General features: G+C 50.3%; 1 protein-coding gene across 7 annotated transcripts in view; it reads right to left on the bottom strand.

Annotated features, from left to right (window-relative positions):
* Positions 1-16,944, bottom strand: part of EHMT2 (euchromatic histone lysine methyltransferase 2) — a 338,110-nt gene that overhangs the window by 79,972 nt on the left and 241,194 nt on the right. For all 7 annotated transcript variants that reach the window (XM_078645918.1, XM_078645920.1, XM_078645919.1 and 4 more), the window contains 4 exons: positions 15,003-15,104; positions 13,583-13,687; positions 12,315-12,469; positions 11,182-11,349 (listed from right to left, as the gene is read on the bottom strand). In XM_078645918.1, coding sequence (XP_078502044.1) covers positions 11,182-11,349; positions 12,315-12,469; positions 13,583-13,687; positions 15,003-15,104 — 530 coding nt within the window. The remainder of the gene's footprint in view (positions 1-11,181; positions 11,350-12,314; positions 12,470-13,582; positions 13,688-15,002; positions 15,105-16,944) is intronic.

Genomic DNA, 16,944 nt, shown 5'->3' with positions numbered 1-16,944 from the left:
GCGTGCCAGAGTGGCGTTGCGTGCCAGAGTGGCGTTGCGTGCCAGAGTGGCGTTGCGTGCCAGAGTGGCGTTGCGTGCCAGAGTGGCGTTGCGTGCCAGAGTGGCGTTGCGTGCCAGAGTGGCGTTGCGTGCCTGAGTGGCGTTGCGTGCCTGAGTGGCGTTGCGTGCCTGAGTGGCGTTGCGTGCCAGAGTGGCGTTGCGTGCCTGAGTGGCGTTGCGTGCCTGAGTGGCGTTGCGTGCCTGAGTGGCGTTGCGTGCCTGAGTGGCGTTGCGTGCCAGAGTGGCGTTGCGTGCCAGAGTGGCGTTGCGTGCCAGAGTGGCGTTGCGTGCCAGAGTTGCGTTGCGTGCCAGAGTGGCGTTGCGTGCCAGAGTGGCGTTGCGTGCCAGAGTGGCGTTGCGTGCCAGAGTGGCGTTGCGTGCCAGAGTGGCGTTGCGTGCCAGAGTGGCGTTGCGTGCCAGAGTGGCGTTGCGTGCCAGAGTGGCGTTGCGTGCCAGAGTGGCGTTGCGTGCCAGAGTGGCGTTGCGTGCCAGAGTGGCGTTGCGTGCCAGAGTGGCGTTGCGTGCCAGAGTGGCGTTGCGTGCCAGAGTGGCGTTGCGTGCCAGAGTGGCGTTGCGTGCCAGAGTGGCGTTGCGTGCCAGAGTGGCGTTGCGTGCCAGAGTGGCGTTGCGTGCCAGAGTGGCGTTGCGTGGGGGAGTGGCGTTGCGTGCCAGAGTGGCGTTGCGTGCCAGAGTGGCGTTGCGTGCCAGAGTGGCGTTGCGTGCCAGAGTGGCGTTGCGTGCCAGAGTGGCGTTGCGTGCCAGAGTGGCGTTGCGTGCCAGAGTGGCGTTGCGTGGGGGAGTGGCGTTGCGTGCCTGAGTGGCGTTGCGTGCCAGAGTGGCGTTGCGTGCCAGAGTGGCGTTGCGTGGGGGAGTGGCGTTGCGTGCCAGAGTGGCGTTGCGTGCCAGAGTGGCGTTGCGTGCCAGAGTGGCGTTGCGTGCCAGAGTGGCGTTGCGTGCCAGAGTGGCGTTGCGTGCCAGAGTGGCGTTGCGTGCCAGAGTGGCGTTGCGTGCCAGAGTTGCGTTGCGTGCCAGAGTGGCGTTGCGTGCCAGAGTGGCGTTGCGTGCCAGAGTGGCGTTGCGTGCCAGAGTGGCGTTGCGTGCCAGAGTGGCGTTGCGTGCCAGAGTGGCGTTGCGTGCCAGAGTGGCGTTGCGTGCCAGAGTGGCGTTGCGTGGGTGAGTGGCGTTGCGTGGGTGAGTGGCGTTGCGTGGGTGAGTGGCGTTGCGTGGCTGAGTGGCGTTGCGTGGCTGAGTGGCGTTGCGTGGCTGAGTGGCGTTGCGTGGCTGAGTGGCGTTGCGTGGCTGAGTGGCGTTGCGTGGGTGAGTGGCGTTGCGTGCCAGAGTGGCGTTGCGTGCCAGAGTGGCGTTGCGTGCCAGAGTGGCGTTGCGTGCCAGAGTGGCGTTGCGTGCCAGAGTGGCGTTGCGTGCCGTGAGTGGCGTTGCGTGGGTGAGTGGCGTTGCGTGGGTGAGTGGCGTTGCGTGGGTGAGTGGCGTTGCGTGGGTGAGTGGCGTTGCATGGGTGAGTGGCGTTGCGTGGCTGAGTGGCGTTGCGTGGCTGAGTGGCGTTGCGTGGGTGAGTGGCGTTGCGTGGGTGAGTGGCGTTGCGTGGGTGAGTGGCGTTGCGTGGGTGAGTGGCATTGCGTGGGTGAGTGGCGTTGCGTGGGTGAGTGGCGTTGCGTGGCTGAGTGGCGTTGCGTGGGTGAGTGGCGTTGCGTGGCTGAGTGGCGTTGCGTGGCTGAGTGGCGTTGCGTGGCTGAGTGGCAGTGAGTGGCTGAGTGGCGTTGCATGTGTGCGTGGCGTTGTGTGAGTGGCGTGCATGAGTGGCGTTGCGTGGGTGAGTGGCGTTGCGTGGGTGAGTGGCGTTGCGTGGCTGAGTGGCGTTGCGTGGGTGAGTGGCGTTGCGTGGCTGAGTGGCGTTGCGTGGCTGAGTGGCGTTGCGTGCGTGAGTGGCGTTGCGTGCCTGAGTGGCGTTGCGTGGCTGAGTGAAACAGGCAGAAACGTAAATGGAGAGGGGGGTGAGAGTTAAAAGAGAGAGTGAAACAGGCAGAAACGTGGAGAGTTAAAAAAAAAAGCAAATGAATCTAAGCTGCGAGATGTGGCATAACAGAAGGATTGGTACTGCGTGCACCGCTGCTTGGGGTATCTGCGAGATTTGTGTAAGTAAATGGAGAGGGGGGTGAGAGTTGGAAGAGAGAGTGAAACAGGCAGAAACGTGGGGAGTTAAAAGAAAGAGGGAATGAATCTAAGCTGCGAGATGTGGCATAACAGAAGGATTGGTACTGCGTGCACCGCTGCTTGGGGTATCTGCGAGATATGTGTAAGTAAATGGAGAGGGGGGTGAGAGTTAAAAGAGAGAGTGAAACAGGAAGAAACGTGGAGAGTTAAAAGAAAGAGCGAATGAATCTAAGCTGCGAGATGTGGCATAACAGAAGGATTGGTACTGCGTGCACCGCTGCTTGGGGTATCTGCGAGATTTGTGTAAGTAAATGGAGAGGGGGGTGAGAGTTAAAAGAGAGAGTGAAACAGGCAGAAACGTGGAGAGTTAAAAGAAAGAGCGAAAGAATCTAAGCTGCGAGATGTGGCATAACAGAAGGATTGGTACTGCGTGCACCGCTGCTTGGGGTATCTGCGAGATTTGTGTAAGTAAATGGAGAGGGGGGTGAGAGTTGGAAGAGAGAGTGAAACAGGCAGAAACGTGAATCTAAGCTGCGAGACGGAGAGGGAGGGAGGGAGGAGGAAAAAGAGAGGGGGAGTGAGACAGAGGGAGGAACACAGTTAGAGTGAGACAGAGGAAGACAGGAGAGAGGGAGGGGGAGCTATAGATGTAGGGAGAGCGCGAGAGAAAGAGAGCGATAAAATTATGTGTATGCCGGGAGGGCTCAGTGCACGAAGCCTTCGGCTGCAGGGTCCTGTGATTAACTTCATGGTCAGTTTTATGTTGTTGCTGTCCCTCCAAGCGCAATGCCGCTGCCAGCAATACCAGCATCAAAGAAAACAAGACGGAGGGAAGAGAGGGGAGAGGGGAGAGGGGAGGGGGGAGGAGAAATGCGACACGGCGGGAAGGGGCAGGCAGGATGACTCGGGGGAGGGGGCGGAGCGGGGCAGAGCGGCATGTGGGTGTGAACAAGCCGGGCCTTTGAAGTGAAGCTAAGTTTCACTTCAAAGGTGTCGGAGGAATGCGGGCGGCTGTGCACGCGCTTTTAAGCTCAATGCACATGCGCATTGAGCTTAAAAGTCACGGGCACTGCAAGGAATCGCCACGATTCCTTGAAAGTTAGATAAAGTCTGGATGAGCCCCTATAGTCTCGCTTGTGTGTGGTTGTAGTGTGATAGTGTGTTGATGGTGAGTGAGGGTGAGGTGTTGAGGGTGAGTGGATGATGGTGTGAGGGTGACGGTGTGAGGGTGAGAGTGAGTGATTGTTGGCGAGCGTGAGGCTATGAGGCTTATTGAGAATGTGAGTGGGTGTGCGAGGATGTGTGAGAGTGTGTGAGTGTGGATGTGTGTGAGGGTGGGGGTGTGTGAGCGTGTGGGCATGTGAGTGTGTGGTGCTTAGTAATGCTGTATTTGTGATGTGTTGTTCTGTGCTAGTGATGAGTGGCGTTGTGATGGTGTTTAATATTTACCACCACAGCATAACTCAGCACCACAACAGTTGCAGTTCTCCCAACAATGGCATCACTGATGTCCACGAATGCAACATGCAGTAATACCACTTTATCTTTCTGCAGCCCCACAGTACCATTGAGCAACAACACTGCTTCACTCTGCACTTCACATCCGTATTTTGCACACCCACAGTCTCATTTAGACATAATACTGCAGTACTGATGACTGTTGTGTGTGTATGCCTGGTGAAAGTGGCCATTGATAGCTGTTGTTGTGTGTGTGACTGTTAAAAGCGTACATGTTGTTATTGTATGACCTTTGTTTGCTGCAGTGGTGATGAGTGGTGCTGGGGTGGTAATAGTTATTTTGTGTGGTTGTAGTGTGATAGTGTGTTGAGGGTGAGTGAGTATGAGGATGAGAGGGTGAGAGTGAGTGAGAATGAGGGGGAGGTGTTGAGGGTGAGTGAGGATGAGTGAGGGTGAGGAGGTGAGTGAGGGTGAGGGGCTGAGGGTGAGTGAGGTGTTGAGGGTGAGGTGTTGAGTGATTGAGGATGAGTGAGAGTGAGGGTGAGTGATGTGTTGAGGTTGACTGAGGGTGAGGCGTTGTGGGTGAGTGAGGGTGAGGTGTTGAGGGTGAGGAGCTGTGGGTGAGTGTGGGTGAGGCGTTGAGGGTGAGCCGTTGAAGGTGAGAGAGAGTGAGGTGCTGAGGATGAGGGTGTGAGGGTGAGTGTGGGTGAGGCGTTGAGGGTGAGTGAGGGTGAGGTGTTGAGGGTGATTGAGGATGAGTGAGAGTGAGTGTTGCGTGGGTGAGTGGCGTTGCGTGCCTGAGTGGCGTTGCGTGCCTGAGTGGCGTTGCGTGCCAGAGTGGCGTTGCGTGCCAGAGTGGCGTTGCGTGGGTGAGTGGCGTTGCGTGGGTGAGTGGCGTTGCGTGGGGGAGTGGCGTTGCGTGGGGGAGTGGCGTTGCGTGGGGGAGTGGCGTTGCGTGGGGGAGTGGCGTTGCGTGGGGGAGTGGCGTTGCGTGGGGGAGTGGCGTTGCGTGCCAGAGTGGCGTTGCGTGCCAGAGTGGCGTTGCGTGCCAGAGTGGCGTTGCGTGCCAGAGTGGCGTTGCGTGCCAGAGTGGCGTTGCGTGCCAGAGTGGCGTTGCTTGCCAGAGTGGCGTTGCGTGGGTGAGTGGCGTTGCGTGGGTGAGTGGCGTTGCGTGGGTGAGTGGCGTTGCGTGGGTGAGTGGCGTTGCGTGGGTGAGTGGCGTTGCGTGGCTGAGTGGCGTTGCGTGGCTGAGTGGCGTTGCGTGGCTGAGTGGCGTTGCGTGGCTGAGTGGCGTTGCGTGGCTGAGTGGCGTTGCGTGGCTGAGTGGCGTTGCGTGGCTGAGTGGCGTTGCGTGGCTGAGTGGCGTTGCGTGGCTGAGTGGCGTTGCGTGGCTGAGTGGCGTTGCGTGGCTGAGTGGCGTTGCGTGGCTGAGTGGCGTTGCGTGGGTGAGTGGCGTTGCGTAGGTGAGTGGCGTTGCGTGGCTGAGTGGCGTTGCGTGGGTGAGTGGCGTTGCGTGCCAGAGTGGCGTTGCGTGCCAGAGTGGCGTTGCGTGCCAGAGTGGCGTTGCGTGCCAGAGTGGCGTTGCGTGGGTGAGTGGCGTTGCGTGGGTGAGTGGCGTTGCGTGGGTGAGTGGCGTTGCGTGGGTGAGTGGCGTTGCGTGGGTGAGTGGCGTTGCGTGGGTGAGTGGCGTTGCGTGGGTGAGTGGCGTTGCGTGGGTGAGTGGCGTTGCGTGGGTGAGTGGCGTTGCGTGGGTGAGTGGCGTTGCGTGGGTGAGTGGCGTTGCGTGGGTGAGTGGCGTTGCGTGGGTGAGTGGCGTTGCGTGGGTGAGTGGCGTTGCATGGGTGAGTGGCGTTGCGTGGCTGAGTGGCGTTGCGTGGCTGAGTGGCGTTGCGTGGGTGAGTGGCGTTGCGTGGGTGAGTGGCGTTGCGTGGGTGAGTGGCGTTGCGTGGGTGAGTGGCATTGCGTGGGTGAGTGGCGTTGCGTGGGTGAGTGGCGTTGCGTGGCTGAGTGGCGTTGCGTGGGTGAGTGGCGTTGCGTGGCTGAGTGGCGTTGCGTGGCTGAGTGGCGTTGCGTGGCTGAGTGGCAGTGAGTGGCTGAGTGGCGTTGCATGTGTGCGTGGCGTTGCGTGTGTGAGTGGCGTGCATGAGTGGCGTTGCGTGGGTGAGTGGCGTTGCGTGGGTGAGTGGCGTTGCGTGGCTGAGTGGCGTTGCGTGGGTGAGTGGCGTTGCGTGGCTGAGTGGCGTTGCGTGCGTGAGTGGCGTTGCGTGCCTGAGTGGCGTTGCGTGCCTGAGTGGCGTTGCGTGGCTGAGTGAAACAGGCAGAAACGTAAATGGAGAGGGGGGTGAGAGTTAAAAGAGAGAGTGAAACAGGCAGAAACGTGGAGAGTTAAAAAAAAAAGCAAATGAATCTAAGCTGCGAGATGTGGCATAACAGAAGGATTGGTACTGCGTGCACCGCTGCTTGGGGTATCTGCGAGATTTGTGTAAGTAAATGGAGAGGGGGGTGAGAGTTGGAAGAGAGAGTGAAACAGGCAGAAACGTGGGGAGTTAAAAGAAAGAGGGAATGAATCTAAGCTGCGAGATGTGGCATAACAGAAGGATTGGTACTGCGTGCACCGCTGCTTGGGGTATCTGCGAGATATGTGTAAGTAAATGGAGAGGGGGGTGAGAGTTAAAAGAGAGAGTGAAACAGGAAGAAACGTGGAGAGTTAAAAGAAAGAGCGAATGAATCTAAGCTGCGAGATGTGGCATAACAGAAGGATTGGTACTGCGTGCACCGCTGCTTGGGGTATCTGCGAGATTTGTGTAAGTAAATGGAGAGGGGGGTGAGAGTTAAAAGAGAGAGTGAAACAGGCAGAAACGTGGAGAGTTAAAAGAAAGAGCGAAAGAATCTAAGCTGCGAGATGTGGCATAACAGAAGGATTGGTACTGCGTGCACCGCTGCTTGGGGTATCTGCGAGATTTGTGTAAGTAAATGGAGAGGGGGGTGAGAGTTGGAAGAGAGAGTGAAACAGGCAGAAACGTGAATCTAAGCTGCGAGACGGAGAGGGAGGGAGAGAGGAGGAAAAAGAGAGGGGGAGTGAGACAGAGGGAGGAACACAGTTAGAGTGAGACAGAGGAAGACAGGAGAGAGGGAGGGGGAGCTATAGATGTAGGGAGAGCGCGAGAGAAAGAGAGCGATAAAATTATGTGTATGCCGGGAGGGCTCAGTGCACGAAGCCTTCGGCTGCAGGGTCCTGTGATTAACTTCATGGTCAGTTTTATGTTGTTGCTGTCCCTCCAAGCGCAATGCCGCTGCCAGCAATACCAGCATCAAAGAAAACAAGACGGAGGGAAGAGAGGGGAGAGGGGAGAGGGGAGGGGGGAGGAGAAATGCGACACGGCGGGAAGGGGCAGGCAGGATGACTCAGGGGAGGGGGCGGAGCGGGGCAGAGCGGCATGTGGGTGTGAACAAGCCGGGCCTTTGAAGTGAAGCTAAGTTTCACTTCAAAGGTGTCGGAGGAATGCGGGCGGCTGTGCACGCGCTTTTAAGCTCAATGCACATGCGCATTGAGCTTAAAAGTCACGGGCACTGCAAGGAATCGCCACGATTCCTTGAAAGTTAGATAAAGTCTGGATGAGCCCCTATAGTCTCGCTTGCTCGATGCGCATGCGCATCGACAGGCGAGACCTAAAAAGGAAGGAAGTAAAAAAAAGGGAAAAAGGAAGGAAGTAAAAAAAAGGAAAAAAGAAAGCAAAAAAGGAAAGAAATAACGTTGGTTCAAAAAAGGAACCAAAAAGGAGAAAATAAAAAAGAAAGGAAAGAAGCCAAGAAAGAAAAAAGGAAGACAGCAAGACAGAAAGTAAGAGAGAAAGCAAGAAAGAACAAAAGTAAGAAAGAATGAAAGCCAGAAAGAAGAAAAAAGGAGGAAAACAGTTCATTTCCACGTGCCAAACAACAAATGAAGGTGTCCTTCTAATGTAACTGTGGTGCACGTAAAGACCTCCAATACCATTGGTCACATTCGCGCCATATAAAACTGCAAAAGAAAACATGCCCTGGGAGAAAAGTCCCAGTGTGTTTGGAAAACTAGCTGAATAGTGTCAACTAAATAATGCCCCGCCTGAAACCTTCGCTTTGGGGATCTCGTGAAAAAGCCAAGTGAATTACTAGGATGGTACCCTTTCCAAATACAAATACAAACCTCCACTGCGACCGCGTGCCACAGTAGATTAGGGAACACTGAAAAATGTCAATAAAAGTACTCACGTCGTTTGAGAGGTGAAGTCCAAGTTGGGCACGAGGCTGCAGGGTGAGCGTTGACAGGTACTCGCCACTTCAGTAGCTTGGCAAGGCTGAATGAGGCCGTAATTATTTAGAAATAGTGAAGGTGGCTGGAATAATTTCAGCGGGGCCCGGGGGTAAATTAACAGCTGAGCTAAACGCACGGTGACAGCTCTGGTCGGTGCGAGGTGCCTGCAGCAAAGTTGTGAACGCCAGCGCAATCATTTTTTAATTTGAGGATCCACCAGCAAAACGGCCAGCACGGATGCGCGCACATTCCTCAACTCCCAGCCTGCTCCAGCAGCAGGATGTGACGTCCCCTGCGTGGCTGCAAAGTAGCACAACCCGACAGGGCCTGGCATTCTAGTCATTGGATCATGACGTCATGCTATCGTCAGTAGCGCACCGCGGGGGAATCATTTCAATAGTGCAGTTGAGTGAGTTGAGGCTGCCAGTAGCTCCTGACCTCACAGCTCACGCAGTGCACAACACTGGGGGCGCGGCGCGCACAGGAGTTGCACCGTGTGCTTGCTCTTCAAAACATGGGGTCGTGCGGGCACCGCGCAGCACTGGTGGCCCGTTGCGGCGCCCTTCATAATTTATTTGGGGACACTGACCCTACTGTGAGTGTCCCTAAATAAATCATAAAGGCCGTTGCAACGGGCCATCAGTGACGCCAGCCGCCGCCCCTTAAATTGTGCCGCCTGGGGCAGTCCGCCCCCACCGCACCCCCCTAGCTACGCCGCTGGGGTGGTACCAGCCTGGCGGTGGCACGCCTACGTGACTAGCTAATTTCGTCACCTGTCCAGTTGCCAAGGGGGTCCTGGACAAAGGGGGTGGCTCCCTCTCCTGTGAGGGGAGCTAGATTTGCATTCCAAAGGCAGCAGCTCTTTGAAGCTTCCGGCCCAAGGAGGCTAATCAGCTGGTCATCCTGATGTAGGGAGGGAGTGTTACACCCTTTTCCTGGACATGCTTTTGTTATGGGTCTCCTGAGAGCAAAGGCTCTCACTCTAGGAGGTCAGAACAGCGCCTCTGGTGGCAGGCTGGAAGAAACCAGTCAGCAAGTACACCACAGAGTGGTAGGTTTTCAGGGGGCACATCTAAGGTGCCCTCTGGGTGCATTTATTAGTAAATCCAACACTGGTATCCGTGTGTGTTTACCAATACAAGATGTTTGATTCCAAACATCGCTATTTTCAGTGAAACCATCATGTAGCTGTGAAATCGCCCAGTGTTCAGCACATGGTTTAAAATGACTTCTCTGGTCACTTGTACTGGCAGTAAGAGGGCTGAGCAGCACTGGGGCATATCTGCTCATGCAGGTATGCCCCGACATACAGAACCAACACCTGCTGTGGGGGGGGGGGGGGGGGGGGGGGCTTACAAATATCATATGCAGTGTTAGGGACATGGCACACAGGAATGTGTGACATATGCTTTTACTTTTGTCTGCACCAAGACACAGCCTGCAATGGCAGTCTTGCATGTGCTTGGTGAGGGGTACCTTAGGGTGACACAATTTGTGCTGCTGCCCTTAGTACCTCTTGAGTACCTCAGGCCCTACGTACCAGGTGTACCATTTATTAGGGACTTACACATGGTGCTAAAGGTTTTGCCAATTGGGGGAACAATTGCACATTTTTAGGGAAAGAACACTGGTACTGGAGACCTGGTTAGCAGGAACCCAATACACTTTAGTCAAAGTTGCATCAAATACAAGGCAAATTGTCGGGGTACTGCCACAAAAATCCAGTTTCATACAATCTGAATCTGGTAGTGATATGACAATAGTTACGCAGGGATGGCATTAAATTAGAACTTTTCTTCACAAGAAAGTCTAATATCAGATAAATACTATTAGCAAGGTGTTCATATTTGACCCCCAAAATTGCGAACCGCTAAGTTGACAATTTAAAAGAGCATTGTATCTACTTACAGAGCAATATGTTACCAGTGAAGGGTCCTATACTTAGATGATATAATTTTGGAAATTCAAACCATGGATCACCATTTACCTAGGTCTTTGTCCAAGAGGGCTTAATAAACATAGCCCTAACTTGCACTTTACTTCACACAACAGGAATTATTTAACAAACTTTGTGCTCCACATTATTGTAAAGACTAACAGCTCTCCAAAACAATCCACAGACTATTCATTTACATTATTTTAAAACGGTTTGTGAAAAGAAATTAAAGTGACACCTTCTACAGTACTGAATGAGGTTGTGAAGAGTAGGTTCTTGAAGTTCAGGATCGCTCATTGACTAGAAACTTGGTAACATCAACTCCAACAAGAGAGTCTGAAACTGAAAACTTCATTGAATTGTGTCCCCTCTTGATTAACCTCTAAAATGTCTGGAAATTTAAGAGCAAACAAAGTTGTCCACCAGTGATGAATCAACTAAATGACATTTTAAAAGAGGTTAGAAGCTTGATGCTAGCAAATCCAATTTTTTTTTTATTTTGCCCGCGTTTTGAAAGGAAGGGACATTTTGGTTAAATTCTTTATAACAGTTTGTATTCCACCTAGGCAAAACATTCTCTTAATCTGCTTTGAGTTATGTAATCCAAATACAACCTCTGAAAAAACACACACACATAGAAAGTGCTAGAAAGTTCATAAGATGCAATATCAACCCAAACATAATATAGCGTCTTTGTGCTAGGCATAAGCTTTTTAATCCTATTGGCAAATGTTATTCTATGGAGCTTGGTTTGGGTGGATTCAGAGGTTCTCAAAGGATTTCAGGTCCTGGAGTTTTAGCAGGACTTTAAGGGTCTGAAGGTGGGCAATGATTACCACTACTGGAATAAACAAATGTTACCCTAAAAATAAAACAGATGCCAAAAAACCTATAACCAAATAACCAGTATCCTACTCAGCAAAGTCTTTGGTGATGCCAGTAGCCCAGTCTTCAGTGCCCAATTACAAACAAACTCCATATAGTTCGAAGCCAATGGAGTCCACAAACAAATTTAAGACTCAACTTGTAGCCCTGTTACGGATAGGAGTGATGAACTAGTAAGTCAGTACTCAACTAGATTTGTCAGGATGAAGTCTTTCTCTCTAAGGAGCATCCATCATACAACTTGTCACAGTCAAGTTTCTCTGGTGGCGGGGGTGGTGGTGCCAATGATTTAGGGGAAGGAGCTGGAACAGAACTGACACCACTGTTTTATGATCTTTGTAGTATACCATTCCCACTCTGGCATATGCACCAACTATCCCCCTTTTTCTATCTCTCTCACCTGCTGATGATTCTCTCTGTACGAGTCAGCCGGTTTCTGATGCCTTGTCGGATTTTCTTATTCAGCTGAAGAGCATACCAGACTTCACTGTTCTCAGCAGTCAGATCGAGAGGCGTATCACGTTCTTTGTTCCGGATTTCAGGGTTGGCACCACGGGATAAGAACAGCCTACAACAAAAAGAAGGGTCCTGAAGGTAAACCAATGGTCTTAAACCTCTCCGACTCCACATGGTGATGAGTTTTTTGACCCCGTACTGAGGACTCCATCTCAAGACATACAATTAAACCCAGAAATAATTAAGGACCCCGGAGCCATTCCACCTCTTAATTAAGGTGTGCCAGAAAAGAAGTTACTTCAATCTCGCTATTTGTGGTTGGCTGGTGGTCTTTCTCGGATACAGCAGCTGTGTCTTAGTATGTGACCTGCTTCTGATGTACTCTGGCCCTTTTTTTCCAGAATGTTTTGTGCATAGAAGTTTCAAGCAGACTTGAACGTGCTTTCACCACGATCCAAGAGTGCTCTTTTAAGTGTTATGATTCATTCAACTGAGAGCTGATGTTGCTGCACAGTTTTGTGTAGCAATAAGCTTCTTGAGTTGGTCCATGCAAGCATAATATAGTCCAAAGGAGCCATCACTAACAATCTTGTTAACTCCACTCAATCTTCAAGCACCTTCTAGAAAAAATATAATTCATTTTGTTATTTGTAAACAAACGTGGTATTATGCCTGCAATTTTATAATCTGACTGTGTCTTGTCGGTGGATACATAAATAATGAACAATACATATTCATAAATCCTTACATTATGAGATTTTATTGTACAGGTTCCATAAAAATGCATGAAACATTTTAAGCTCCCAAATCTATGTGAAAGTCGTAGTTTCGTGGTCTGTTGTAACCCAGGGATAAGATGCATTGAGTTAGAACTTGACTAGATGCTTTGGGTGGTATTTGCCACTGAAGGAAATTTACATGGAAAGAGATCTGAAAATCCAAAACTAAGGAATTCTTACTTCGCAAATGGGTTGGCTCACCCGGCTTTTCAGAACTTCGGAGCATTAGTTAGGGTATTTTCCCACTTTTATTTTATTTGTAAACAGACAGAAATAGAACGGGTAAGAATGTACTCACTTCACACATTCGGTATAGCCCTCCCTTGCAGCAATGTGTAATGGGGTGTCCCCGTGGAAATTGACAGCATGGATGTCACACATGGCGTTAAGCAGCTCTTCAGCAATTTCCGCACTACCAGTGAAGGAGGCCCAGTGCAAACAGATATTATGCTCCTGTGAGAATACGGATGGAGAAGGATTGAAAAAGAGGGGAACAATAGAGTAGAAGGGTACAATGAAAGAAAATGGGAGCAAGAAATACGAAAGGGCGCATTTGAAGGGGTTATGCAGATGTTCAGGTTGTGGGAAGGAGGGATGAAGACAGGTTGTGGGAAGGAGGGATGAAGGCAGGTTGTGGGAACGAGAGATGAAGACGGTTCGGAAAAATGCACCATAGGCGAGTGCAATAGGAAGACGAAGGGAGGGATATGGGAAGTGGGCAGGAGGGTAAGATGGAAAGGGCAGCAAGAGCCAGATGGGAAATAAGTAATAGGATCAAGAACAGTGAGAGTAGGAGTGGTTCGGGACAGTTGGGAAGAGTAGTAAGGAGGAAGAAAACACAAGGGAGGAAAGGGGCAAAGAATAGGATGGAGGACAAGTAGACAAGATGATGTAAGAGGGAAGGAGAGAGGAATGATAAGGATGCGGGGAAGTGAGAGGGTAAAAGGAATAGAAAGGAAGAGTGTGAAAGGGAAGAATGGTGAAGGGCAGTGTGTAAAACAGGAGAGGAGGGAGAGAAGGAAGTAGAAGAGATGGAAAGTGAAGAGGATGAGAGGAGAAGTACAATACAGATAGAAATGGGAAGTGGGTGGGGAAGTGAGTCAGAGTAATAAGGTGGAGGCAAGGAGGAGAGAGATGGGTAAAGAGCGGAGGAGGTGTGTGCAACAGGACAAGGGAGGACAGGAGAGAAGAGGGACAGTAGGGGAGAGGAGAGTATCACAGAAAGACAGGAGGTAGACTTAACAGAAGGGAGAAGAGTAACCGAGCCTAAGCGAAAGGGGTAGTAAGTGGGCAATGTAAAACGAGTGGGAGGTTTAAGGGTAGGAGGATGGGGATGATGGGGATATGTTAGAAAGATTTATGAAGTAGAGGATATATTTAGGTAAAAAATAAAATCAGGTTAACAGACAAGCATCGCTTATTAAACACTTAAATAAAAACAGATTATTGAAGTATGTATAATTCGCATATAGCACAAGGCTGACACCAAGTAACCACCATGCTGGACAGTTAAAGTGTAGAGTGGGGAGGAGTGAGAGAACTTCACCCAAAGGCACTGGGACTCACATTATCTTGCAATGTAACATCTGCACCCCTAACCAGCAGCATCCGGATAACTTCAATGTGCTTGTGCTCTGCTGCCCAGATGATTGGAGTCCAACCTCCATTATCCTAAACAATGGAAGACAAGCAGATAGGTTAAAAAGAAAGATAGTGAGAAATGGGACAAAGAGAGAAACAGAAACATTTAAACAGAGACTTGGCCGACAGATCACAATAGGACATAGATTGCAAACATTAGCTGCAATCGTTAGGAGCAAGTGTGGATGACAGGGTCATATGGGACCCTGAGAGGTGCAGACAAATGATTAAAGTGAGATTTTCGGAGTCCAGGAACCACAGAGGAAGAAGCTGTGCAAAACTATACCTGCTACTGCTCCCAATGGCAGCTACCAGCCACAATGCAAAGAAACCAGATGTAAACACTGCCTAAAATGACTCCTAAAGCCATACCCCAAGACAAATCCTAATAATAACAATGATCAATGGGACACAAAAGTACTGACCTTGCCAGTAAAGGCCCACTCCAAATCTGCGTCTACATCCAGTATGTTCCATATCCAACCTGCTGCCTATTAGCGACACTAATCCTGCACAAAATCAAAGCCTTCCTATCAAACTCCACTCCAAAGCCAATGCCATATAACCATACCTAGCGCACGAGTCTTTCCAGGGCAAATATAAACCATTACACCTCTCTCATAACAATATCACACCTCTCTCATAACAATAGAAGCTTCACTCAATACCCAAGACAACTCGCAATGCAAATACTACTTAAAACCCAAACATCCGATGAGGATAAGGAACCTATATGTCACTAGTTCCAACCTTGGCACCAATTAAGAATTTCACCCTCTTTACAGTGCCAGGCATAGACATTCCTTCAGTCTCGTCTGGATACCAGATGGTTGCAATACTGCAAACCTTATTGCCACTGCACTGTCAACATTACCCAGGTTGCACACCTGAGCCTACTCCCAAAGGGTGGGCATCAGCTGTATTTCAAACTGCAGACTCCTCTCAATGTTGACACCCGCACCACGCTAAGCTGGAAACTCTAACAAAATGTCGGAGACTCACTTCACTGAAAACATATAAGTCTCCTCCGGAGGTCAAAAACAAACCAGACTGAAGATTCTTCTCAATGCCCCATTCAAAACCAAATGTCCCTCCTGAAGCCAACCTCAGTATCATTCAAAATGTGAACCTCCTTCCAATGCCTACCCTTCTTCTAAATCTAAAAATCAAGACTCCGCCCAATGTAGACACAAGCCTCATTATAAACCCCAAGACACAGCCCTTGCCCCATGCCATATGCAACACTCTTACTAATAATAAATCAACATTTTATATGTGTGGGAGGGGGCAGTGCATGGCAAGTGGTGTGGGGGAAATGGGGGAGGCTGAGTTGGAGAAATCTCACCTGGGCATTTACGTCCACCTGCCCTGTGGACAGCAAGTATTTCAGCATTTCTAGATTCCCACTTTTGGCAGCATGGTGCAGACAAGTAGACCCGTCTTCTTCCTATGGGTAAGGAAGACAAAATAGAAGTATTTACAACTGGATGGATAGGAGAGGGACACAAGTGATTATGTGGACAGTTGTTATGGAAGAAGGGCTGAAAAAACAAAAGCAACAGCAAGCAACGCTCCATCTGTATAGTACAGAAATCAGTTGAATCTCAGAAGTGCCCAAAAATTAGCAGGGCCACCTATGGACTGTTGATCATACAGTTGACAAAAGGCCCTCATTGGAGAGTGCACCCCATCATCAACAATACAAAATACAACAAAACCATAACAAGTTATGCTTAGGCTGCTTCTTATTTTGCTAAAACTATTTAGCTGCAAGTACATGTCAATTCAACAAGAAAGGTCGTAACAACCGTTAGCAAAAGCAGTGCATAAGTGCAAGGCTGAGCTGTAGTCGGTCATGAATGCTTTGAAGACATGGTTGAAGACCACGAATAGGGGCCTATTCTGAGCACAGAGGCCACCTGCTTTGTTAAAAAGGGAGGTGAGGTTAGAACAGGGCAAACTGAAGAAAATAGGCATGGCAGCATTGAGGGTTTTTACATGGATGATTGCTTAAACCATTGCACAGTCAAAGGCTTCCCAGTGAGAAAAGAAATTACATAAAAAGAAGAACAAGCATTGGAAATGCAATAGGTCTCGCACCATTAGAGTTAGTGCTTTTAGAATTGTTTATGGGTTTTTTTTGTAAATGTTTAGCATTTTTGTTTCCTGTAGCCAATGCTAAAGAATTACAAATAAAAAAAGCCATAAACATTTCTTAAAGCTCTAACTGAAATGGTCTGAGACCTATTGCACTGTGTGAGGGTGAGGGGTTGAGGATGAGTGAGGGTGAGGGTGAGGGTGAGAGTGGGTGAGGGTGAGTGAGGGTGAGTGAGGGTGAGGGGTTGAGGGTGAGGGGTTGAGGGTGAGTGAGAGTGAGGGTGAGTGAGGGTGAGTGAGGGTGAGTGAGGGTGAGGGGTTGAGGGTGAGTGAGAGTGAGGGTGAGTGAGGGTGAGGGGTTGAGGTTGAGGGTGAGGTGTTGAGGGTGAGTGAGGGTGAGGGTGAGTGAGGGTGAGGGTGAGTGAGGTGTTGAGGGTGAGTGAGGGTGAGGGTGAGTTAGGGTGAGGGGTTGAGGGTGAGTGAGAGTAGTTGAGGCTGAGTGAGGGTGAGTGAGAGTGAGGGTGAGTGAGGGGTTGAGGGTGAAGGTTTGAGGGTGAGGGTGAGCACACAAGCTTAGGAGTATGTCTTAGCACAACTTGCCCTCACCAATCACCTTTCACTTCTCAGGGCCTATGGACTTTCAAGGCTACAGATAGCATCTGCCATGTGCCTTAGAGGAACATTTATGTTTTAAAAATGTATTTGACAAATAATTATCGATCCATAGTTCAGCGCCGGCGAGATTATGCATTTTTGATATTTTTTGTTGCTGCACAGGCACTCGTGAGCATCATCTTTACCAGACTATACTATGGGTGGGCCGAGAGTTAGGCAGTCCAGGATCTGGGTGTTGCCATTTTAGAATGGCCCCTTACTTGCCAACTGATGGAGAATTGTTGGGTGGTCTCACTACTACTCGCTGATCTTGTAATTCATGCTCTAATACAAATGAACACTAAATAGCTTTTTATTCACCATCTCAGCAAGAGGCCAACAATTGAATAAGCAGAGTGTGAACCCTTCAGTGAACAGCACCAGTGTAAGTTGTGGATGACTTGAGGATTGTCGCTCATATTTTAACAGATTCGTAACTATTTCACATACATCTTTTTAGTACGAAAGATTCGCTGTTTTTTATTTTCTCATCTCTGATGCATTTTACTTGTTTCTTTTCATTCCTGCATAAACCA

This window comes from Lissotriton helveticus, chromosome 5_1, assembly GCF_964261635.1.
Source record: "Lissotriton helveticus chromosome 5_1, aLisHel1.1, whole genome shotgun sequence".
NCBI lineage: Eukaryota > Metazoa > Chordata > Amphibia > Caudata > Salamandridae > Lissotriton > Lissotriton helveticus.
The sequence above is the reverse complement of the archived record's forward strand: the minus strand, read 5'-3'. Positions and strand labels throughout refer to the sequence as shown.